We start from the raw sequence: 23,961 nt of genomic DNA, 5'->3' as shown, positions 1-23,961 counted from the left end.
CTTCTGAGTCCCCTTCCTGTGGATGAAACTTGTGATATTTTTGTGGCCAGTGCAAAGCAGACATCATGGCGTGGTCGGAAAACTGGTTTCTGACGCAGCCTGCAGATGAGACAGCTCACCACTGGAGGCTGGACACCACGCAGACCGTGAAAGAGGTTGGGAGTCTTCGCTCCTCATGCTCTGGGTGAGGCTCTTACTTAGTGGCTCCCACCTGGTGTCTTTAGTAGGGAGTGAGGGGAGTGGATTCTAGAGGAGCTCACACGTCCCTAGCCCAAGTCTTCCTGCTCACTTCTGCATTTGCCTTTGAGGTTGGGCCCTTGAGGTATGGCTCTCTATTACACAATTATCAGTCCTGTGGTTCCTTCTTTAAAAAAAAAAAAAAAAAATTTTTTTCATGCCACAATGAGTAAAGGCCCTGTCTCCATAGTAAAATTTAGATTCTTCTAGGGGCTGGTAAGATGGCTCAATGGGCAAAGGCGCTTGCTGCAAGCCCGATGATCTGAGCTCAATTCCTGGAACCTATGTGGTAGAAAGAGAGAACTGGCTCTCAGAGTTGTCGCCTGACCTCCACACAGATACACAAGCAAACACACACACACATAGATGAGTTTTTTCATTTTAAAAAGAAATCACCTTTCCACTTCCCCAAAGGCAAGTTCAGAAGGTTCAGAAATGTCACCATGTATATTTTAAATAATAGGATTTCATGCCAAAACTCATTCCTTGATTTTAACATTTTGTTTCTTTTCTTTTTCCTTTCCTTTTATTTCTTTTTTTTTTTTCCTCCCAAGATAGGGTCTCTGGGCTTGAACTCACTATATGGCCAAGGATAACCTTGAACGCCATTGATTTTAATACGACAGGCACCTTTTTTCACTTCTATTGAGGGTGGCAGGGGTTTACGAAGAACAGACGGGCATGGCAAATGGGACAGTCCCAGGAACAACATAGGTCCTTGGGTTCCTCTGACGAGAGTCTAGGATCCACCTGCGAAAAAGTTCTTTTGGCTTCATCTTTGCCAGTTGGGTTGAGGAGGCGTTTGTGTGCTCAGCTGGGGATCCCCAGCCATGCCATGGATGGAAGCCAGGATGGCTTGGGGTGATGCCTAGATGGTGCCTGTCTAACCTCATCTCCATGTGTCTTTGGCCAAACCCTCAGTCATGGTCTAGAATGAAGCAGTACCCAGCAGCCCACAGTCATACCCGGGCACAGCCTTCACATGGATTCTGGGTAAATTTTCTTTCTCAGGGATCAGTCAAGGGGAGACCGTGTGTTTAAGAGATAAACACCGTGTCTGGCCAAGGCTGATACGGATCAAGGGAAACGAGAAAGTCACTTGGTGAAGCCCTGTGTGTTGCCAGGTGGGAGAGGATCCTTCCTATGTGGTTCAGTGTGGTGGTGTCTTTCCCTCAACTCTTGGTCTCGTGTGTTCACTGCCCTGCCTACTGAAGAAGCTAAAGTGACAGGAGCCAGCCCAATCTCACTAAATGGTCTGGGCATCATCAAGTTTCAGAAGGACTGGGGACAGATGAAGAATGACCTCCCAGTGCCTGGGCCTTGGGTTTCCTCGAATGAAAGACCTTTGAGTTCCCAGAATGCCCTTCCTGCGCATATGCACCCCTCTTTCCTTGAGATACCCTTTTACATTCTGGAGGCAAAGGCAGCGGAGATCTCATCCGCCAAGTGCTTGTGAATCCCTGCTGCTGATTCAGTTTTGGACGTGTTTTTCTTTTATGGTGCTGGAAATGGAACTTAGAACCTTGCGCACGTCTGGCCAGCGCCCTGTACTTGGCCCCAGCCTTCATGTTAGTGAATCTCAGGGGCACGGCATCAGTCTGTGGCCTGAACAGCACTGAGGAAATCTTCCTCATGCAGGGCTCTGAACGAAGAAAGGCCAAAAGACAGTAATGATGCCTGTGGGGGTCTGTCTATACATTCTTAAGTGGCTGTCTTTAAAAATTAAGATGAGAAGGAGAAATACCATGATTAAACTTCTATAAATAATTTTTTTTGAGGAAACCCGATCTTTCCTGTGACTTTTCATTTTGTTCCCCCCCCACACACTTTTTTTTTTTTTTTTGCCTGGTTCCTTCCTCTTTCTTTGTAAGAACTGATGCTCTGGCTGGGTCCCAGCTCACCTCCAGGCTTCCCAGGTAGAGCCAGGATTACATCTGCCTCTTTGCATTTTGTATCCAGGTTTCGGCTGAGTCTAGCTCCTCCATGAACTCCAACACCCCGCTCGTGAGGATAACCACTCGTCTGTCCTCCACGGCAGATACCCCAATGCTAGCAGGGGTCTCCGAGTATGAGTTGCCAGAGGATCCAAAGTGGGAGTTCCCCAGAGACAAGTGAGTACTTCTGCGCACAGCCCCAGCATGTGCTTAGCTATAAATGGGAAGATTGGATTGACATTTTCTTTCCACGGCCTTTAGCTGCAAAGGTCTCCCTCTGACATTGTCAACAGGAGTGAGATTGTGTTTCTAAATAACCAACTCCTAGAAAAAAAAAAAGAATTTTTAAGAACAAAATTTTAATATTTCTTTTTCAATGGAGCTACAAAGTCCTGCCTAGTAACCAAGCAAGATGGCATGTGGTTGTCATTGTTGAAGTTTCTAGACAATTCAAACCTAGTCAGATGGAACAACAGTGGAGTTGTACAGACTTTAAAACTTCTGGTTACTAGAAATTGCCATAGGGATCTGGGATATTTTTTTTTCCGTTGCTGCTGCTGTTTTGTTTTTGCTTTGCTTTTAGTAGTTATTAATGTGATATTGGACTGAAAATTTTCAAGTCTGGCCCCTGACACCTGAGTCTATGATCTACAATACTTTTGCTTTTTGGTTGATAGGGAGTTATCTAGTTATATGTCGAAGCACAAGGTTGCCATGCAGGCTTGCACGGGTATTGCTGGGAGCTGTTTTGTCTTTTGGCCCAGCTGAATAACTTCATGTAATTTGGCCTGTGCCTGTGCTAGATTTGAATCCCAGTTCTGCCAGTCAGTGGGTGGGCAGACCTAAGGGATTTGCTCAGTCCTCCCCACCTCTTGCCTATAAAATGAGGGTCACGGTCTTCTCCTCCTAAGACTGAGCACAGTGCTGGGTTGTTAGAATCTCTCCTTTTCACTTGTGCCCTGGTAATCAGGGCCTTTTGAACTGCAAACTTCAGCAAGATGGTGTGTTTATCAGAGCTGGTAGTGCAGATGGTGGCCCACCAGCCTCTGCCCTCTAGGTAGGGATCAACTCTGGCGGCTTCCTTCTTGTAGGAACAGAGTCTAGACAGCTTGAGGGTCATAGAAGGTGGAAATAATTGGCTCTTTCTGCATCAGATAACCAGGAGTAAGCTCTCAGCTTGCTTGAAAACATCTAGCCCACCTATCCCTGATCTTTGCAGTGTCTTCCTGAGATTATTTGTGGTATATTCAACACACATACTGTGGTGTGTGTGTGTGTGTGTGTGTGTGTGTGTGTGTGTGTGTGTGTGTGTGTGTGTGTGAACAGAGATTCAGGAACACAAAGATAAGATTTCCCGAATCTGGATGGCCAGTTAATTGGCAGGGGAAGGAAGCTTGAGCCTCACGTTGGTCTTTGACTCACACAATTGCAGCACTTTGGTTCCCACTTTTGTTAGAGATTCTCACATATACCCTAATCCAGGGCTAAGTAGCTGTCGCTGCAGCCTTCAGTTTATGTCAATGGAAATCATTTCCAGCTTATCTGTGTGCTGTGGTGAAAGGAGCATTCATTCCTTCCTTCCTTCATCCAGGGAATGTTGACTGGACATTTTTACTGGTGAGGTACCAGAGAAAACACAAAGAATGGTTTCTTTACCTGCAGACTTTTGGTGGAGGAAGAGATGTTGCGCTTGACCCCTGCCAGCCCCCTAGCTGAGTGTGATTACATACCTAGCTGGGTTCGTGTGCACATTCCTGTGTATACAAAGCTGAATTGGAGAGTTGGGCTCATATGTTACAAACTCGCAGCTTTCAGGTTGAGTCTGTAATTTTGGCCACCTGTGACAGCAGTCAACAGCGTGAGTCTATGCTGTGCAGCGGTTCCCACTTGGGGGGACCTAAGTGTGGAAAATCTGAGCCCCGTGCATTTCCAAGCAGTGTTTAGCACAAACGTAGGTGGAGCAGATTTCCAATGAATGAAGGCTATTTAGAAGCGGTTTATTAGATTGGAGGCCGAAGTTACACAAAGAGAGGGTTGTTATGCATGTAGTAGCGGGGCAATAGGGCATAAATTAACCATTTTCCAACGCAAATGTTTATTTTCTGCCAAAATGTTCAATTTAATTTTATTTCTGGACGGAAAGGGGATGCCCTTCAGCATGGCATGTGTTGCCCTCCATTTTTTTTTCTTTTTTGAGCTTTTGAAAATATCGGGTGCTTACTGTAAATGCTGTGTTCTGAGGAAGGCTCAATACTTGGCTGTACTGTGCTTATGTTAAAAAAAGGAAGAAAAGCCCACTCAAGCTGGAGAGCGATCTCTGTGGTAAAGAGTGGGTACTGCTCTTATAAAAGACCAGAGTTCAGTTCCCAGCACCCATGGTGGGCGACTCCCAACCTCCTGTAGCTCCAGATCTGGGGGACCTGATATGTCTGGACTCCATGGGCACTGGCACCCACATGTGCATACCCCTCCCCAGAAACACACATACACATACTACAACATAATAAAAAACAAATTTAAAAAATAAACAAATGAAGATAAAAAACACACTCGAAAGTGTTCCAAAGACTTCCCTAAGTGTCCCTAAGGAACACCTAAGATAATATCAGACTATTTATCGGACACGCATAGAACTTTTGTGCTTAAAAATGGCATTTGTGCCCTTTTGCTTTCTACTTTCTTCCTTCTTTTTATTTTGGGTAGTGATAAGAATTTCTAAACTTTTGTCAAAAGAAAAACTGTCCTGCCCATTTTCGAGAAGTTACCTTCAGTGGGAAACTACAGATGCTTTGAAATAAGCAGAAGCTCCTACTCTGTAGCCTGGACAAGCAAAGGAACCATAAAATCCCCTGCTATTGCATAACAGTCGTTTGAAGACTGCCCCTTGACAGGGACAGCAAATCAGAGCAGCCTTTCACAGTTTTTTTTTCTTCCTCGGCTTCATTTTAAATCACAAATATTTAATTGGCTCAAGACCAAAGCTCCTCACAGTTGGCATGCAGCGAAGCTGACCACCTCGCTAGCAAGGACACCTTCCCTAAAGAAAAAGAAAACAAATGAAGGGCACAAACGTGAAATTTAATAGCCGCTCCGACAGTAATTGACGTTCTGGAAAAACGTCACTAAGAAAATACCCCGTGTGTGCCCCAAAGCCTCATTGGTTCCATATGCATGCCTCTGGAAGATTTTTATATTTAGTTCTGGAATTTCCCTCCCTGTGCCCCTCAGCCAGACGCGCTGTGCTAATCCCCTATTTACACATCTAGGCTGACGCTGGGCAAACCCCTGGGGGAAGGTTGCTTCGGGCAAGTAGTCATGGCAGAAGCAGTGGGAATCGATAAAGACAAACCCAAGGAGGCCGTCACCGTGGCAGTGAAGATGTTGAAAGGTGAGTGGGTGGATGGGAGGGAGGGCAGAGAGGGTCCGCCATGATGAACGTGAACTCTGCGATGACGTGGGGGCAGAGAGCACATACTTGACCTGGAGGTTGAGGGGTTTTCAGGATAAATGAGCATCTGAGGCAGAGGATTTACCTTGAGCTGTGTGCTCTTAAAAGAAAAGACAGTTTGTGAACAGTGGTAGCTTGCTGGGTCTAGTCGTTGTCTGACCGACTCTGAATAAGAAATCCTCACTGATTCTCCTCTTGTGTGTGTACTCAGGGGCTTAGAAAGTTTAGGGGGTAAATTGGTACGCAGACTTTAACATGCAAAAGAGTTGTAGGTAGGTACTGGAGTGGGAATAAGGGAGGGCAGGAAACAGAAAGCCACATTTTGTCAAAATGTGGATCCAAAGAGTCACTTAGAAGCCGAAAAGGAGCAAAGAGGAATGGAGCTGATGCAGGATCTCGGGGACATGTAAATGATAATTCCAGCATGTGAATGTCCTTTTTTTCCAGCTTGATACCCAAGGAGCTTAAATTACTTTTCACTGTTAACTTATCCTTGCATGGTATTCTTTTATACGAAGAGTTAAAGGGGAAAGCCACATTATAAATTCTGTTGTGGGCACCTCAGAGAGAAAGATTTCGTGCCTGATGGTTCCCCGACTTGTAGGCAGGGGTCTGTCCTGAACGTTAGGATGTTATACATGCTCAGGAGTTAGGCCGTTTCTTTCTTTACCAGGATGTTTACCACATCCCTTTCTGCTGAGAACATGCAGACAAGAAAGGGCCAGAACACCATTCATTTTGTCTTTGTAGCTTTTGACTTGAGATTCCCAGGGAACTCTGGGATGGTCCTTGCCTTGAAGGTTGGTACCAGGGAAGAGATGGCAAGTGTGTAGGTACCAGAGCAAAGGCAAGGTAGGGAGGACTAGGCATCATATTTTCTACAGGACTCCTGGTTTTGAGATGCCTGGGGCTGTTGCAGAAAGGAAGGTTTAGAGGTTGGCCTTTCTCTTTAAACAAGATTGTCCACCATCTTTTTTTTCATCACGGTCAGCAGATATTAGCCCCAAAGCCTTCTTAGCATCCTTTTTGACAACCAGAGTACGACTAAGGTCTAGGGAAGGCAGCATGCTGAGCCATGTGTCTGTAGGCTGCTCTATTCCCGCCTCCCTTCCCTCTTCTCCGTAAAGGTCAGGATAGATCCATGCCCCTGTTTTTAGAGACACATTCAGCCTTTATTCTTTTCTTTTAGCTCAGATTATTTTTTTTTCTTTTCTGTATTGAATTAACTCAGTGGTAGAATACCTGAGTGGCAGGCACATGACACTGTGTTTGAACCCTAAAACTACAGAAAACAGAATGACAACAGAAGAATTAAAAGAGGGCACACTGAAAATGGTCTTATTTGAAACTCCCCGTGAGCCCGTGTGTGTTGGGCCTCTGCCGTGCATATGCCATGCCTGTGAGACGTGACTTGTACTTCTCTTTGAGGGTAGTAGTCAGGAGCTATTGAGAAGGCTTTTTGCTCATCAGACTATTTTTGGTGTGCACATGCATTTGCAGAGCCACTTATGGGCTCCTTCCTGGGCCTACCTTCTAAGAACCTAAAGGTTGTATTGGGAATTGTTTCTCTGTAAAAACAAATTTTATAGTGATTCCCAATGTTTCTCCTACAGTTTCCTCCCCATCATTCTTGAAGTTGTTGGGGGGCGGGGCATTGGGAAGTTTGGTATATTCTAGAACATACCCTTAGATACATCAGAGGATGAGGTTAGCTCACGATCAAGAACTTTGTTGCCAAAGACTTGACCTTAGTGTTGGGGGCCTAGTTTTGATCCCAACTCTTGCCCATGTGACCACTTTGATACTGAGCATGACACTCCCCTGCCTCAGCTTTTATGCCCTCACTGATTAGATGGAGAAATAGTTCTGGTTCTAAAATTCAACTCCATGGTATTCTAAGTAAGAACTCTTGAAGTTACCATGTTGATTGATCATCTGATGGCTAAGAGTGACATCCTTGGAACTGGGAGGAACCAACCGATTTATGATTCCCGTTCCTAGATGATGCCACAGAGAAGGACCTTTCTGATCTGGTGTCAGAGATGGAGATGATGAAGATGATTGGTAAACATAAGAACATCATCAACCTCCTGGGGGCCTGCACTCAAGATGGTAAGTAGGAGGAGGGTGTATTTTCTGTCCACACACTGCACTGCTGGCCAGCAGGCCTCGTCTGGAAACAACTGGGCTGCAGGGTTTCTGCTCTTAGGGCATCTCAAGGGTATCTGTTCCCATCAGACATGTAGTGCATACCTATTCCAGCACTCAAGAAGCTGAAGCAGGAGGATCACAAGTTTGACAGCAGCCTGGGGTACATAGTAAGTCTGTCTCAAAAATACAAAAAAGTAGAGGCTGGGAGATAGCTCAGTCAAGAGTCAATGAGGACCTGCCAAATCTGTATTGAGCTCTTATGATCCTAGCACTGGGAAGATGGAGAAAGGTGGATTCTAGGACTCACTACCCTCCAGCTTAGCCTTCTCAGTGAGTTCCTGGTCGGTGAGAGACCCTGTCTAAAAAGCATGACTGTTTTCTAGCTGCCACACATAAGCACACATACACAGATACAAACAAACATATACACACATACACGTACATATTTTTGTAAAGGTGACTTCTATTCTATCCTTAGGAAGATGTTACCAGCTACAGGTACACAGCAGGTCTGTGGCTGCCCCTGGGGGCATGGAAAGTTGGGCATGGGGGCTGTTTTGAAAGGGCTTTCCTCTGATGCTTTTGTTGTGTGAGGACCTGAGAGATTTCTTAAAATAAGGCCAGTCTGTTTTGCTTGAGAAGTTCTTCCCTGAAAGTGGGGACTGAGGAATCCTGTCTTGCTCTAGGCAGCAGATGGCTGAGCTCTCAAGAATGGCTTCCCAGAATGAAAGTGAAAGGAAAGAGCAGTCTCCCCCAGGGGGACCACTTCCCTGGGTGCTCGCCGGAGTGCCTACTGGCGCTTTGGAAATCAACTTGACAGTAATTAGTAGACCTGAAAAATGCTTGTGCAGCTTCTTCTTCAGGTGTGCGGGGATTGGAACCTTCATCTCCAAAGGGCAATTGTAGATATTTTAGACTTCTGCAGACCTGTGGTCTCTGTCACAAATACTCATCGCTGCCATTATATTGGGAAATCAGCCCTTACGAGACAGATATGAATGGGCATGGCTGTGTGACAATAAAATACTATGACTCAGACTGGAATTGAGCAGGATGTGGCCTGGGGACTGCTCTTTCCAGCCCTGGAGTCTACACTATTGCTCTGACTGTTTGAAGCTATCTAAATTCTCATCTTTCATTTCATCCTCCAAACTTAATATTTATTTATCATTACAATATCTGTGTATGTGTGCATGTGCGCTCTCCCCTCTCTCTCTCTCTCTCTCTCTCTCTCTCTCTCTCTCTCTCTCGCGCGCGCGCGCGCACGCAGTGGCTCAAGGGAACTGGAAGGGCTAGGCTTCTGGTGATTGTTGCTTTTCCAGGAAGACATAGAGCAATAGTTTTCAACCTGTGGGTCACAACCTTTGTGGGAGTCAAATGATTCTTTCACAAGAGTCATATTATCAGATACTTACATTGTGATTCATAACAGTAGCAACATTACAGTTATAAAGTAGCAGAAACAATTTTCTGGTTGGGGTCCCCACAACCTAAAGAACTGAACGAAAGGGCCGCAGCATCAGAAGGCTGGGAACCACCGCCATAGAAAAAGAAGTGCACTGACAGGAAGGTTCCTCCAACTGTGTCCTTTATCTCTTTAAATCCTTGAAGTTAGCATGTTGGTCATCATCATTCTGGGAAGATTATAAATGGAGGTCTATTTGTATCCATGCCTTTCTGCATGTGATAACATAAAAAAAAAAGTGAGGGTTGTTGCTGAGTGATAGACTACTTACCCAGCACTTACCTCGTGTGCCCAAGGTTCTGGGTTCAATGCTCAAACACTGCAGAACCACAGTGGGTTGTAAATGACTAGAAATTTTGCTGAGGCCGGGCGGTGGTGGTGCACGCCTTTAATTCCAGCACTTGGGAGGCAGAGGCAGAGGCAGGCGGATCTCTGTGAGTTCGAGACCAGCCTGGGCTAGTTCCAGGACAGGCTCCAAAACCACAGAGAAACCCTGCCTCGAAAAACCACACACCACAAAAAAAAAAAAAAAAAAAAAAAAAGAAAGAAATTTTGCTGAGTCACCCAAGGGTAGTTCCTGCCTTCGCTGCCTTAGGGAGCTTCTTTTCTCTGTCACAGGGCCGCTCTACGTCATAGTTGAATACGCCTCCAAAGGCAACCTCCGGGAGTACCTCCGAGCTCGGAGGCCACCTGGCATGGAGTACTCCTATGACATTAACCGAGTTCCCGAGGAGCAGATGACCTTCAAGGACTTAGTGTCCTGCACCTACCAACTGGCCAGAGGCATGGAGTACTTGGCTTCCCAAAAAGTGAGTTCTTCCTCATCCTGCTTGGTTAGAGGCAAAAGCTAGTGAAGAGGCTTTGAAGAAGCTGGGCAGTTCAGACATGTTCATTTGCTTGATCAAGTCCTTGCATGTCTTGTACACCCTGGAAAGTATTTGTGGTTTTATTCATGTTCCAGTTTAATGGACTCTTGAAAGACCAGAGCAGCCTCAGAGACTCCGAATGGCTGCAGGAGAGTGGGCTCTGTGTGGAGGCGGGCAGGTGGGATGCTCCTGGGCTGCTCGGGCTTCATTCAGAGTGAGCCTGGGGCGTGGACCTGGCTGTGAAGTTGAGAACGATGAGCTTGATGTGGAACTAAATGATCTGAGAACGGAGACTGAGCCCAGGAGTAGTCCTGACATTGAGAGTCTGGGATTTCTGTTTATTTTGTCTCCTTCGGTGATCCTGTGGTCAGAAGTTGGCCAGGTCCCCTGAGGTGAATGGTTGGCATTCCAAGCGAACCACTCACAATGGAACTCTAAGCATTCTAGTTATTCTAGAAGCTGTTGGGCAGGTGCTCAGAGTTTTCATGGGTGTTTCTGAGGACCTAGGGCACCCTTCCTCAACCCCACACTCAGAGGCAGGGCACAAGGGTGTGGGCAGAGATGGGCTCAGCTCCTACCTGGAATGGAGCTGGCTGTGGTTCCCTTGTCCTTAGCTCCTGTGGTTGCCAAAGACAAAAAGATCCCCTGGCAGGGTGCGCCTCTGTCACTCTGAGCCTGCTTGAAGAGTCATGAATCTGGATTCTACAGCCTTGCTAGTGTCTAGAGTGAAGGAGGTGGCCTGTGTTGATGGTGCAGGTGGCAGCGATGCGTGTTCCTGAGCCCTGCTTTCCATCACCTGGGAACACGGCTTAGAGTTTCCTATGCTCAGTTTCACTTTGTTTTGTTTTATTATTTTTTTTATTTTCTACAGAGTTTATAGCTTATAAAACCTATGTTTTCTTTTTCTTCTTCTTCTTAGCAACTGTAAAATCTCTTGACATACAGGGTTTTAGACGCCAAATTTGAGCAGTTTTGAGTTCTGATTTTATCCACATATATGTGCACATGGCAGGGAGGGGGTTGCCCCAGAAAATCTTTGACATCAAGAAACAGACAGACAGACCTAAAACGTGGGAAAAGATGCTGCCTCAGAATATCTGCATCATGTCGGTTTTAAAAATCGCTGGGGATGTAGTAGAATGCTATTGGCCAGCACATATGATGCCCTGAGTTCCATTCCAGCTTTACATAAACCACACGTGGAGCTCCAGACCCATAGTTCCAGCACTCGGGAGGTGGAGGCAGAAGAATGAAAATCCAGGGTCATCTTCAGCTGAGCATCAGGTTTGAAGCCAGCCTGGATGACACGAAGTACAGAGCAAGAGAGAGACACACACACAGGCAGAGGCAGACAGACAGATGTGATTAGAGAGACAGAACAACCAGATGCAGAGGTGTGACAGTCCTGGACTGGCTCTTTGGAGTGGGAGGTGAAGGTCAGATATTACTGTAAGTGACTGGCACTTGAACATGGCCTGAATCTTCAGTGACATTGCTATGTTCAAGTTGGATTTGGGGGTAACCCTGCATTGTATTAAGATGGAGGATGCACAGTTGGGATAGCTCTTGCCGCAAATTTTTTAAGAACACCAGAGTTAGAGGTTTAGGGTGAGTTTTTATAATATTTACCTGTACATAATGAGACATGATCTAAACGAAGCCCAAGTCTGTTAAAATCAACTGTTTTCTGTGATCCTTATTCACATAGCCAAAAGGTACCTTTACATAGTATTTGTAATGATTTTGTACATAAAGCAAGGTTTTATGGTCTGGAATTTTCCACTCATGGCCTTCCGTCAACACTACAGTGTTAGGAAATGTTGAGGAACCAAGATGTAAAGTAACCATGATGCTTGTAGCTCACTTCTAAAATGATTGGCAATAAAAACAAGCAGGTTGTGTGCTTGCACGTGAGTGCATGTGTGTGCCTGTGTCATGTCTGTGTGTACATATGTGCATGGATGTCTGTGTGTACAGGTGTATGTATATGCGTGCATGTGTGTATATGTGTTTTCTGTATGTGTAGGCTGCACGTGGAGTGAGCGAATGAGCATCACAAATCTGGCCGATGTGCACAGCTGTGGCACTGTTTGACCTTGAAATGCTTGAACTATTTCACATGGAAGCCTGGGCCAGGCAGTTAGCCTAGTAACTTCTTTAGGCTTGCTCGCTGCTGGGCATCCTCTTTGGTGGGAGATGGGGGAAGTGTTTGTATTGAGCAGGGCTTGTGGCTGATGCAAAAGTGGTAGAAGAAGTGCCTCTTCATTTTCTTCAGCCCTCGAGATTCCGCTGATGGCTGCTCTCTGGACTGGGATGGCCAGTGGGGTGACCAGAACATGTGTCATCTTTGATTTCTTGTAACGAGTTATGAAAAAAAAAAGCCAATAAACACAGAATTAAACTGTGTAGATAAACAACTGGAAACATTGTGAGAACGCCCTACTCATTCAGGGCCTTGAAGGGCCAGGCAGGGACCCTGGGCTTGACCCTTTGGGGCTGTGCAAAGCTATCAAGAGTGAGTACTAGGGTCAGGTGTGTGTGCTTTATAGTTTGCCCCTGTGTGGCGCATTGGAAATATCGAGTTCCTCTATGGGCCAAACTTTATCAGATCCTAAGACACAGAAAGAAGTTGGTAGTTGGAAGTTGGGCACATTTTACTGTCATGTAGTGGGATGATTAGGCGAGGGGAAGCAGGGTGATTAAAGATCACCTGATGCCCAACTTGAGAAACTGAATGGCCCTGTAGCTTCCCAGAGTGAGGAGGACCTGGGAGCCTGGAGGCGGGTCAGGAAGTAATTTCAGTAGAAAATACAGAGCTCACATTGGAGAGCTGGTTAAGGGAAGGTGTCAACCAGCAAGCCATAGGCTGGAACTCAACCCTGAGACCCACACATCTTTTAGGCAGCTGTCATTATGGTGGTGAACTGGGGGGAAGCTGAGGTGAGGGAGGCTGAGAGGCGAGGAAGTCACTTTTGAGTGCCCCCAAAAGGGTTTCTGGACTGACGTTGAGGTCAGCTGTGTAGCCCTGCCCAGAGTCAGGGGGAGGAGCTGCCCCGTGTGGCCACAGAACTGGTGGTGGTTCTGCACCCCCCCAGTGTTGTGGACTTGAGACTTCTTGATTTGCAGCCGCTAGGTACAGTGGAACAAGGGCTGTCACATCAACTTTGTCACATCATTCAAGGGGGATTGAGTACACCTGGGGCTGAGAAGCAGTGGGAGTAGGTTGTCCTTGCAGAAATATGATGACCTTTGTCGTTACTCTTATTACTAATTGCCAGCTATCTCATGAGAGCCTACATCAGCCAGACACAGCGAGGCAAACATCTGACATCACGTGTGTCATGGGTGCTTAAGGTCATCCACCATAGATAGGCTAGGATCCCTGTATGGAGGAGGGTGCCAGGGACAGTGAGGGCATGATAGGGATGCTGTGTGTACAGGTAGGCAGAATCACTGTCTTCTCTTCTGGGATGAGACCTGTATGTCCAGGGGTCAAAGGGGAAAGACTGGTTCCAGACCTGGGTCCCTTGGGGCTTTCCCGATTCTCTCTGGATGCAGGTAGATCAGTAGAGTCTCTGCCCCAGGCTGTGGATTGTCACCCTGTGTGGCTGGCTCCATCACTTTGCAGAAGGGCCCAGGGTAAATGCTTCTACGTGCCTTTCTGGTTTGTCATGTTGCCCTGACGCCTCTAGCTCATGCCTATCTACAGTGAAGGCTGGGATGCAAGGGTGCTGGATGGAGGTCTTAAGAAGGCTTCCCTTAGGAGGCTCTCCTTCTAGAAATGAGGAGCAAGCTCTGGAACGGGAAAGATGAGGAAGTGGGGGAGTGGTGGGCCTCAGAGATGCAGTTTGTAGAAGGTGACAAACAACTCTGAAGGCAACCCAGAGGACAGTTTCTGGGATGGATGTGTATGCCCAGCCCAGCGAGTATCCAGAGGAGCCACCATGACTGACCTCAGTCCGCTGTCATTTTTGTGTGGGTTGGAGGTGGAGCCAGACAAGGAAAGAGACGGTATGGCACATACAATTAACTAGACAGCACTGGGGGTATTTTTGCTTTAAAGTATTTATAAAAAACCCTTGCTATTTCCAGTTCTAGGACACTAATTTTATTTAAAAGAAAGCTCCACATCCCCACCTATGACATCCATGTCATGGGTCACCATGAGAATTAGATAAGGTGACAACATGCGGCCTAGCACCCTGTCTTCATCACAGGGCCATTGGGCTTCCTTTCCTTAAGAACCTGTGGGGAAGCATCCCCAGGGCCTTCATTCTGTTGACAGTAGGGACTCTAGGCTGGAAAACAGCTCAGAGACTTCTGTGTGGTGGGATTTGGCTTACCTTTAATTCTTTTCTTCTTGAGCGCTGGTTCCTCATCTTCTGTTTGGCCCTCGGTATTTCCCAGCACCCTGGGCTATAGAGTGAGCACGATGGTAGCAGTAGCCTACAGCAGCCTCTCTGTCCCAGCCTCATGTGTGGTCGGAGCCCCCTGCAGGGGAAGCCAGATTCCTCTGACCACTCAGCCTGCCAAACACAGAGAACACGTGTCAGCGGGAGCACACACACCACCAGGAGGACTTGGCCCGGGCCTTGGAAGTTGAATATGAAAAGGCCTCCAAATCTGCAATGCACTCCAGCCCAGGCAGAGCTGCAGGCAGCCCTGGGGGCTCTCACATTTCCCGCTCCTAGTCTGGCCGGGGACAGGCAGACTTGGGTGGCTCGCTGCTTCCTCGACTCTGATCTTGGCCCACCCACGCATGCAAGTGAGCACGGGATGCTCGGGCGTGGGAGAGGACAGAGTTAAAATAATTCCTTATTCATGTTTCAGAAGCAGCTAGGCTTGTTCCATTTTGATGCAGTCATTTCATGGAGAGCTTACAATAGGTCATTCCCCGTTTGCTCATCCAGTGGATGGAGTATCTCTGCTTCCTGTGATCGTTAACCTTGATTCCTCACCTATGTAAAGGCATTGGAGGGCGATGCTTGCTTCTTTGTACCACATCTCTTTTAAAAATAGAGGTGGGTGGTCAGGGGTTCTGTTTGCCAGGTATCTTAATGAAACTGTAGACAGTTAAAGTGCCGCTGAAACACAATAGCTTTGGAAGGCCCGGCCTTCATAAATAACAATGGCCAGACCTTCCTGAGGCCATGGTTAGTGTTGGCGCAGTACATCCCCCATCAGATGTATCATAACAAGCTTAGAAGTGCCAGGTCCTGATGTATGCGCAGACACAGTTTTGCCTCTGCACAGCCTGCACCGAGAATGTGGATAGATGGACATTGGCTGGGCAGTGATCCGGGGAAGGACATGCTGGGCTGTGTCTGAAACACATAGTGTATATGATATAAAAGGGGAATCCAGAAGCCTTTGGGCAGACAACACAGCAGTCCCCAGAGGTGGGGAAAAGGCAGTGACCACAGCCTGGCCTAAGGGATAAGCAATAGAGGACAGACTTTGAGACAACTTGGAGCTGGAATGATCAGGGCTTGAGTGTGGAGTGTGAACCTTTCTGTTTAAGGACCAAGCAGGATAGGAGTCCGGGGAGTAGCAACGTTGACTCTGAGATGTCAAGAGGGTATTGCTGTCTGTGGGAATGTCCCGGAGTGACTGGACAGTGAGTCCTCCGGTCTCAGCAGAGGCCAGGAGGGAGGTAGGGGTTTGCAACTGCTTTATGTAGCTAAGAATTAGTGCCACGAGGATAGTAGAAACACAGTGCGTTGTAGTTTCTCTGCTTTTGAGGGAAGGGGAAGAAGAGAAGCAAGCAAGAGAGAGGAGACAGGGGAGGCTGCAGTAACAACACCATCTCTAGAAACAGACATCTACAGTGTCTATCTGCGGAGGCGGAAGAGTGGAGGCAGTAGAGGAGGCCAGTTGGGTCTAACAGTGAGGATGGTCCTCATACAGCCTAGGCAAGGATGGGACAGACATCACATAGGGAAAGGAAAGACAGACATGACACAAGTAGACCTTGCCAACATCAAGTGTTTGTAGAACATGAGGTCCCACTGTTAGAGAAGTGACCATGTGATGAAGAAGACAGTGGAATTTAACCCCGTCACCCGAAAGTTGGGCTTTCGTGGGCTGGGGAGAGCAAGTATTACACTCAGAGGTTTTTGATTGGTATCTGATGTCAAGTTTGTGTAAAGCTGCCAGAGACACCGGTGTTGTGGAGCACTTGCAGATAAAAGAGAATGTGCTTATGTAATCACCCTTTACTTTCGAAGATGATTAGGGCCTTTGTTTGTTTATTTAAATTAGACTGAGTGATTATCGTGTCATGTTTGGGGCTCTTGACAATGTTAGGCAGCCTGTGGACTTTACAGCCCAGCATGCCTCTTGCAGTTTTCTGCACCCAGTTTCGACTTGGCATATGTTTTCTGTCTTGCAATTTTCTTTTAAGGGTCTATTTTTCTTTTGAGTCTTAAAACACATTGGGATTATTTCTCTCTCTTCTTCCTCGATTGCAGTGCATCCATCGGGATCTGGCAGCCAGAAACGTGTTGGTAACAGAAAACAACGTGATGAAGATAGCAGACTTTGGCCTGGCCAGGGATATCAACAATATAGACTATTACAAAAAGACCACAAATGTGAGTGTGTGACATCACACTTGGGGGGCGGGGCAGGGAAGGTCGCAGAAGGATGCCAAGTTTATCAGTGGGAGAACCCTGGGGGCTTCCCTCCATGCTACGTTCTGTTGTTTTTTTGCTTAACTCTCAATCAGCCAATTTGGGCTACATCTGAGATAGGTTTAGTATATATATAGCACTCTTTTATATGGAATAACAGTCAGTAGCCTCTACGGCTTTCTGCGGCTCTCTTAGGAACCTTCATAACTGGGGGATGATGAGATGGCTCAGCTCTTACAGCCGGGACGAGAGCTTTGAAGTTTGCTCCGTTCAATTCACTTAGAGACTGATTGGGGTATGCCTATGTACTAGGGAGATGGGTGACAAAGAGAGCAAAAAGAGACACACTTTGACACTATGCATCTTAGTCGCTGTGTACAGAGAGAGCTGGAGCTAAGTTTACCCTTAGTGGTAAACTGATGAAAGCCATTAGAAGGCCCTCTCTTCATTCAGAGGGCAAGGGAGCACCCGGGAGTGGTGAGGGAGGGAGCACGGGTCACCCACCCCTGGGTGCTAGGTGGGAGCTCAGCTTCAGAGCCCACATTTCAAGGCAGGCTGAAGTAGGGAAACGAGGAAGAGACAGGGACCTAAATCTACTTCTCAGACCTGGTTCTTGGAACCAGCCAGGAAGTCCTGACTTGATCAGGGACCTTGGTTTTTCTATAGACAAGCAGATGGGACCTGTGCTTGTCACCGCAGTAATTCCCTCTGCATTCCACCAATGCAGAGACTTGTCTCCTAGGCGCACCGTCTCCCTACACGCATGCGGGAAGGCCCTCCAGGACCCAACCAACTGGTGTAATTTTTGAGTCCTTTATTTTAAATTTTGATAGCATTAGGAAGCCAGGCGTGGGAGCTCAAAAGCTGAGGCAGGAGGACTGCCAAGAGTTTGATCCTACCCTGGGTTAATTGTAAGTGGCGGACCTATCTGGGCTACAAAAATGAGACAGTATTCTTACATAGGGTATGACCCTGTTGGGCCTACTGTAGTACTCTTGTAAAACCTAGGCCTTTCTACATTTTTTTTTTTTTGAACAGGGGCGACTTCCAGTCAAGTGGATGGCTCCTGAAGCCCTTTTTGATAGGGTTTACACCCATCAGAGTGATGTGTAAGTAGCCTCTGTCTTTGACTCCTCTAAGGGTTAAGCTGCAAAAATACTCAGGTTTCACATGCTCATCGAAGGCATGGGTTTGCGGGAGGTTGGTACCCAGGGTTTGGTTACTGGCCTGTCTGCCTCTGGAAGGTGGGGACACCATCCTCCTGCTGCCACGTGGAAGCACCATGCGCCCATCGCAGATGGCAGATACTCAGCACTTCGGTCAACTGGGTGGCATGCTCTTCGCTCCCTTAGCTGGGCCTGGAAGTGCACGGGTTCATCCTAACACTCAGAAGGATCCCAAGTTCAAGACCGACCTAGACTACACGTAGCAAGTTCCAGGCCAGCCAGGGATACGTATCATGAACCAACCTATCTTTCTAAAAATTAGAAAAGAGAAGGCCCTGAGGCCTTCCTAGTTAGGTGTCTATGATTCTTCTGTGGTCCCGGGCTTGTTCAGAGAGGCCGGTGCTAGAGGAGGCGTGGTCAGTTTAGATGAGCACACATCCCCTCGCTGTGCTTGTTTTAAATTTTTAAGTGTTGTCTTAGTCTCTGATAGCATTCTAGAAATACAATAGAAACTACATATTTCTCAGATGAATCATTTAAGCTACCGTTAGAGCCAGGTTCCAACTGATGTTGTAGATTGGGAAATTTAGCTGAAAGATGTTACTGGAGAAATGACTGGGTAAAAGATGTCTTGTGTTTGTTTGTTTGTTTGTTTGTTTGTTTGTTTGTTTTTTGCAAGCTTCTATGGGTTTTGTATTGTTTTGTTTTTATTTTGGAAGCTTTCTTTTTGCTTTTTTTCTTTCTTTTCTTCTCTCTCTCTCTCTCTCTCTCTCTCTCTCTCTCTCTCTCTAAGGCATTTGATGTGGCTGTTGGTTCTGCACCACCAGCATGCTTGGTCCCGCCAGCCTTCCTAGAAGGAAGGAATCATAGTTTTTATTTGTATACAATATACTGAGGCTCTGAACTTGTTTTAGCTATGTTGTGGCCCCTGCTCATACTTGGTAGACAACCAGGGACAGTTTTAGTGTTGGGACCAACCTCCTGGAGTCGGAATGCATGAGTTTCCAGAACCTCGGAACACAAGTAACCTATGATTCTCGGCTTGACTGTCTCCGAGCCTTGAGTCCACCAAACAAGGCTGGGGAAATCAGCTGTGGCTCTCTGAGAAGTCGAATATAAACAGCACCCTGTGAGGTCTTCTCACTTTCTGCTGGATGAGCCTCTTCTTCTGGGCATGCTCACCCGGGCCCTGTGCTGGCTCCCTTCGTCCCACACAGCATCACAGAGTCTTTGCCCTGTGGGTGCTCCGCCAGCCCTCTAGGGCAGGCGTTCCTTCACACAGCCTTTTCTGTCATCTGTAGATCCTGGTTCTTGTGTCAACCACAAAGGGAGAAGGGTGATTTAGACAGAAGAAGCTGAAGTCGAGGCGTCTAGACCTCCCACATTGGTTAGCACCACATAAGAGACAAAGAACTTTAAGAGACAGGGGTGCGGCTTTGTCAATTAATGGAAAATTCCATCAGACCGTCCACATGTCGTCCTCATTTAGGGAGGCTCCTGGGGGGGTCAGGAAAGGGCACGTAGGATGGATTGCGGGAGAGCTCATTTATCTATGGATGTTAGAAGTGAGTGACTGTTTATTTTTTTAACTGACATGTTTAGGTTTCTGCAAGCCGGGCACATTACTAATGCTGTGTTTTTTCTTTGCAGCTGGTCTTTTGGGGTGTTAATGTGGGAGATCTTCACTTTAGGGGGCTCACCCTACCCAGGGATTCCCGTGGAGGAACTTTTTAAGCTGCTCAAGGAGGGACACAGGATGGACAAGCCTGCCAACTGCACCAATGAGCTGTAAGGGCGCGATGGCCACCCCTGCTGACAATGTAGCGGGCTTACCACATCTGTCCTGTTTCTCCAGACATGTCTTGGGTTCCTCGGGCCCCCGTTTTTCTAAACATGCTCTAAGAAGACAGATTGTTGAGGTGGTCTGGGCTCAATCCTAGCCCCGAGATAGAAGATTACACAGATAACTATGGCTTGTCCAAAAGAAAACATTCTGCTGAAGTGTCTGGAATGGGAAGGAGTGAGCTCTGCCACAGCGACATGAACGTTCGTAGGTCACATACCAAGCTAGAATGCCACAGGGCTGCTTGCCCCTGTAGAATGTACAAGGTTGTGCACAGCGCCCACAGGGCCATGGAGGAAACGGGCTCTTTTCAAAGCACCTTTAATCACTGACAATTTTCATGACCATTAGGCATGGTAGTTCACACCTGCAATCCTAGCACTCTGGAGGCTGGAGCAGGAAGGGTCCCATAAGGTTGAGGCCAGCCTGGGCTGCAGAATGAGACCCTTTCTCTATAAAATAAAATGAAAATAAGTTAAGTTTTTAAAATAGTGATGGGGACAGGGAGTCAGTCATTTGGTAAAGTGCTTACCACACAAGCCTGAGGACCTGATTTCATTTCCAACATTCACATACAAATCTGGCCACCATGATATGTGTACTTGTAGTCCCACAGACTGCAGAGGTAGAGATAGGAGGATCCTTGGGGCTTGCCAGCCCGCCAGCCAGCCTAGCCTAAAACAGCAAACCTCAGCTCTCAGTGAGGGACCCTATCTCAAAGGATAAAGCAGATGGTTTCTGAGGAACAGTACCCATGGTTGGCCTCCACGTGTGCACACACGCCTGCACACACACACACACAAGTATACAGAGACTGTATCCACTCAGACTGGATAGATTAGTGTGTTTGGTTACCCATATTTTAAAGCAGAGAACCCAAGGTTTATCCTGGTGCCCTCGTTAGGGAACCATTTCTGCTTCTGAAAGTGTAAGCTGGTTTCTAGGAACACCTTCCCCACACTGTAAGTGAAATTGTGCTGTGTTAATGACACGTGCCTTGGGCAGCGAGGTGTTGCCCCTCCTCCGGGGCAAACGAAGAAAGCGATTGTCCCAGAGACTGCCTTCTATTGTGTGTTCCGTGGGGATTTCAGAACAGTAATCCCGACGAGTACTTTCTGGTGTACAGCGAAGGGCTGATGAATGGCCACATTTTATAGCGAATTATATAAAGGCATTTATTGTGTGCCTGTGTTCCAGTTGCTTTTTCTAACATAGAGGGTCTGTCGAAACTCATAATCAAGATAAGGCGGGAAGCTGGGGCTATCCAAGAGTTAATCAGGAAGTTAGCTCAAAGCTCCGTGGTGGCGGATTAACTTGCATATTGCATAAACCTTCAAGTTGTGGTATATATATTAACTGAGGAACTTTTGTCAACAGACTTTTTAAAAAAAAGAAAAAAACCAAAGTGTAGTTGAGGCAGGAGTGTTTGGAAGGGAGACGACAGCTCTCTAGAGAGAGCTGGAAAGTGTGTTGACATCATGGTCGGTCACACTGTTGCAGAGGTAGTAGAGAAACACATAGATGTCCCTTTTTGGATGCAGAGTCACCCTCCTAAAGCATTCTGGGTTGCAGAAAAGTTTCTGTGACGCTGGTATTTGTGTAGTTATATTTCGTTATTTAGGGTATGTCTCCATGGCACCTGTGAAAACCATCTGTGTCTGTATATCAAGTCCTTAGTGACATCAACTCACCGGAGAAACCCTCTCTCCTAGGTATATGATGATGAGGGACTGCTGGCATGCTGTACCCTCACAGAGACCCACATTCAAGCAGTTGGTGGAAGACCTGGACCGAATTCTAACTCTCACAACCAACGAGGTAAAAGCCTCCTTCCAGAAGCCTAGAGACCTTGCTTGCCTTGGGAAGTGCCCATTTGTTAAATGCAAGCTCCCCTGTTAGAGCCAGTGGTAGCTTTTTATCATTTTTGTGCATGGGGTTGGGCAGAGTTAAACTGTGTGTTCCTTTTCAGTCAGTGTTTTTTTTTCCTCAAAACTGAATTTTGAGAATTCTGACTCATGAGGCTGAGGCCTCCTGAGTTGCCCTCATGGCAACTGGTGGTGCTGTGTCACCCAGTGTGTGTGGCGTGTGGAGAGGGAGGAAGAGGTGGGGATGTTCTGTGGTAGTGCTTTGGTGTGTGCGCAAGGCACTGGTATGTAATATGAGCCTTGGATTCTATGTCCTGGTGGTTGGTGTGAATGCTGTCTCTGCTCAGGGGCTGACCAGCTTGATGGAAGGCAGTGAGAGTCTGTCGTTTCTGTGTGCTACTGTCCTGAGTGAGCCCGTCTGGAAAGACATGTGGCTTGGGTCTTTCTGTGTGATATCATGTACGTGCTGATATGTGTGTAATAATTCTGTTATGAGTGACTTAGAGGATTTTTAAATTGACAGTTGGTGCCTGTTGTTAAAATATTTACCCTGGGGCAGAGTTGAGGGGTGGTAGCTAGTTGTGGGTAGAGTGATAGCCACACAAGTATTGCACTCTCACCGGAAGCCTGGTGTGATAGTGTTCTCTTGTAATCCCAGCACTGGAGAGGTAGAGACACATGGATCCCTGGGGCTCAATAGTTAGCTAATCTAACCTCACAGGCAAACTTCAAGCTCCAACGAGAGATCCCGTCCCATAAGGCAAAGCCTCCATATGCACGTACACCCACACATGTGAATACACCCAGAATATGTCAGTTTTTGTATTTATAATTTATGCCAACCAAAGACACCATTTTCTGTTACTCTTTGCCTAAATACAGCCATGTCTCTGGCTTCAGCATGAACCGAATGACCTCTAGGGTTTTAGGAAGAATATTGTACAAGCAGAAAAGCTGAGAGAGCCTCACAGTCCAGGGAAACCTCCTGCTAGGAATTGGAAATGAATATGGAGATGTTCCCTGAAGGTGCCGAGCAATATTCCCTTATGACAAAAAAGGTTGATGTTTTCACAACAGTAGAAAAAAGTTTTTAATATCTCCCAAATACTTAAAAGAAGAATAGAGTTAATTTCTGTTTTAAAAAATAGAATGATTAAAGAGAAAAAGAGAAACAGTTGAATGTAGAGATATAAAACCTTCCTGTGGCAACTTTATCTCGTGCTCTTGGCTTGTGCTGGACAAAGGGGGAGCTTGCATTTAAATGAACACAGCTGACCTTCAGAAGTTGAAAGGAATAGTTCAAGGGGGGGGGAGGGAAAAAACCCAACTTTCTTCTCCTGCCAAAATTGTTGTTTCTAGCCTAAGTTCCTTTAACCCTAGGCTTGGAATCCAGTGATTTTTTTTTCTCCTATCAGATCTGAATAGTTACAACTTCATTTAGAAACTGGGAAGGGTACTAAAGTTTTCATTTAATGGTCCCAGGTCTGTACTCAGTGTTGTGTATTGATATATTTACGTTTTAAGTGGGACCCATTTCTACTGAACTTTATATGCGTATCCTAAAATAAGAGAGCAGAGTGCCATATTGTCTAGCGGATATAAAAATCGAAGTTTCTTTCCTTCTTAAAATCATTACCACATGCTCAAGAAAAATGGTTCCATTTAGGACAAAATTTCATTTTTATCATTGTAAGCAAAAAGTCCTCTTTTGATGTGGTGGGTGTGTTTGTTTCTGGTTGTGCGGTTAATGCTGATGTTGTTGGAGCCGACACATCCCCCTTCTGGGATGGCGACTCTTTCTCTTGCCAGCCCTGGTGATGAATTATGGTGGTTTTTTGTCTTTTAAACCGTACGGTCGCCAACATTCCATGGACTCTCTGCTGATAACGCTGGGGCTGTTTGTGCTGTAGTCTGCGCTTTTTGCCCCCTCTCAGCAAAACCACATGTCATAGAGGAGTTGCTGGCTTCTGGGTATGTAAGCCAAGCTACCCTACTGTGCCAGTGCCTTTAAGCAGTGAGACAAGAAAGGCCCCTGTTTAGAAATCTTTTCAGGGCTGGGGATGTAACTCAGTTGATAAGAGTGCTTGCTTAGTGTGTACTCAGCCCTGGGCTCCATCCCCCAGCCCTACGTAAACTGAGCGTGATTGTGCCCACCTGTGATCCCAGCGCTCAGGGAGATAGATGCGGGAGGATTAGGAGTCCAAGGTCATCTTCAGATATATAGCAGGTTGGTGGCCAGCCTGGAATTCTTGAGACCACGTCTCAAAACGGAAGGAAGGAAGGAAGGAAGGAAGGAAGGAAGGAAGGAAGGAAGGAAGGAGGGAGGTGGAGGGGGGAGGAGAGAGAGAGATCAG

At 46.8% G+C, this 23,961-nt stretch overlaps 1 protein-coding gene across 7 annotated transcripts in view; it reads left to right on the top strand.

Annotated features, from left to right (window-relative positions):
• The window catches only part of Fgfr2 (fibroblast growth factor receptor 2), a 105,986-nt gene that overhangs the window by 78,986 nt on the left and 3,039 nt on the right, over positions 1-23,961 (top strand). For all 7 annotated transcript variants that reach the window (XM_005351364.3, XM_013347904.2, XM_013347903.2 and 4 more), the window contains 8 exons: positions 2,197-2,348; positions 5,438-5,559; positions 7,621-7,731; positions 9,854-10,044; positions 16,572-16,694; positions 17,772-17,842; positions 19,550-19,687; positions 21,455-21,560. In XM_005351364.3, coding sequence (XP_005351421.1) covers positions 2,197-2,348; positions 5,438-5,559; positions 7,621-7,731; positions 9,854-10,044; positions 16,572-16,694; positions 17,772-17,842; positions 19,550-19,687; positions 21,455-21,560 — 1,014 coding nt within the window. The remainder of the gene's footprint in view (positions 1-2,196; positions 2,349-5,437; positions 5,560-7,620; positions 7,732-9,853; positions 10,045-16,571; positions 16,695-17,771; positions 17,843-19,549; positions 19,688-21,454; positions 21,561-23,961) is intronic.

This window comes from Microtus ochrogaster, chromosome 8 (assembly GCF_000317375.1).
Source record: "Microtus ochrogaster isolate Prairie Vole_2 chromosome 8, MicOch1.0, whole genome shotgun sequence".
NCBI lineage: Eukaryota > Metazoa > Chordata > Mammalia > Rodentia > Cricetidae > Microtus > Microtus ochrogaster.
Note: the sequence above shows the minus strand (reverse complement) of the source record. Positions and strands in the feature narration are given on the sequence as shown.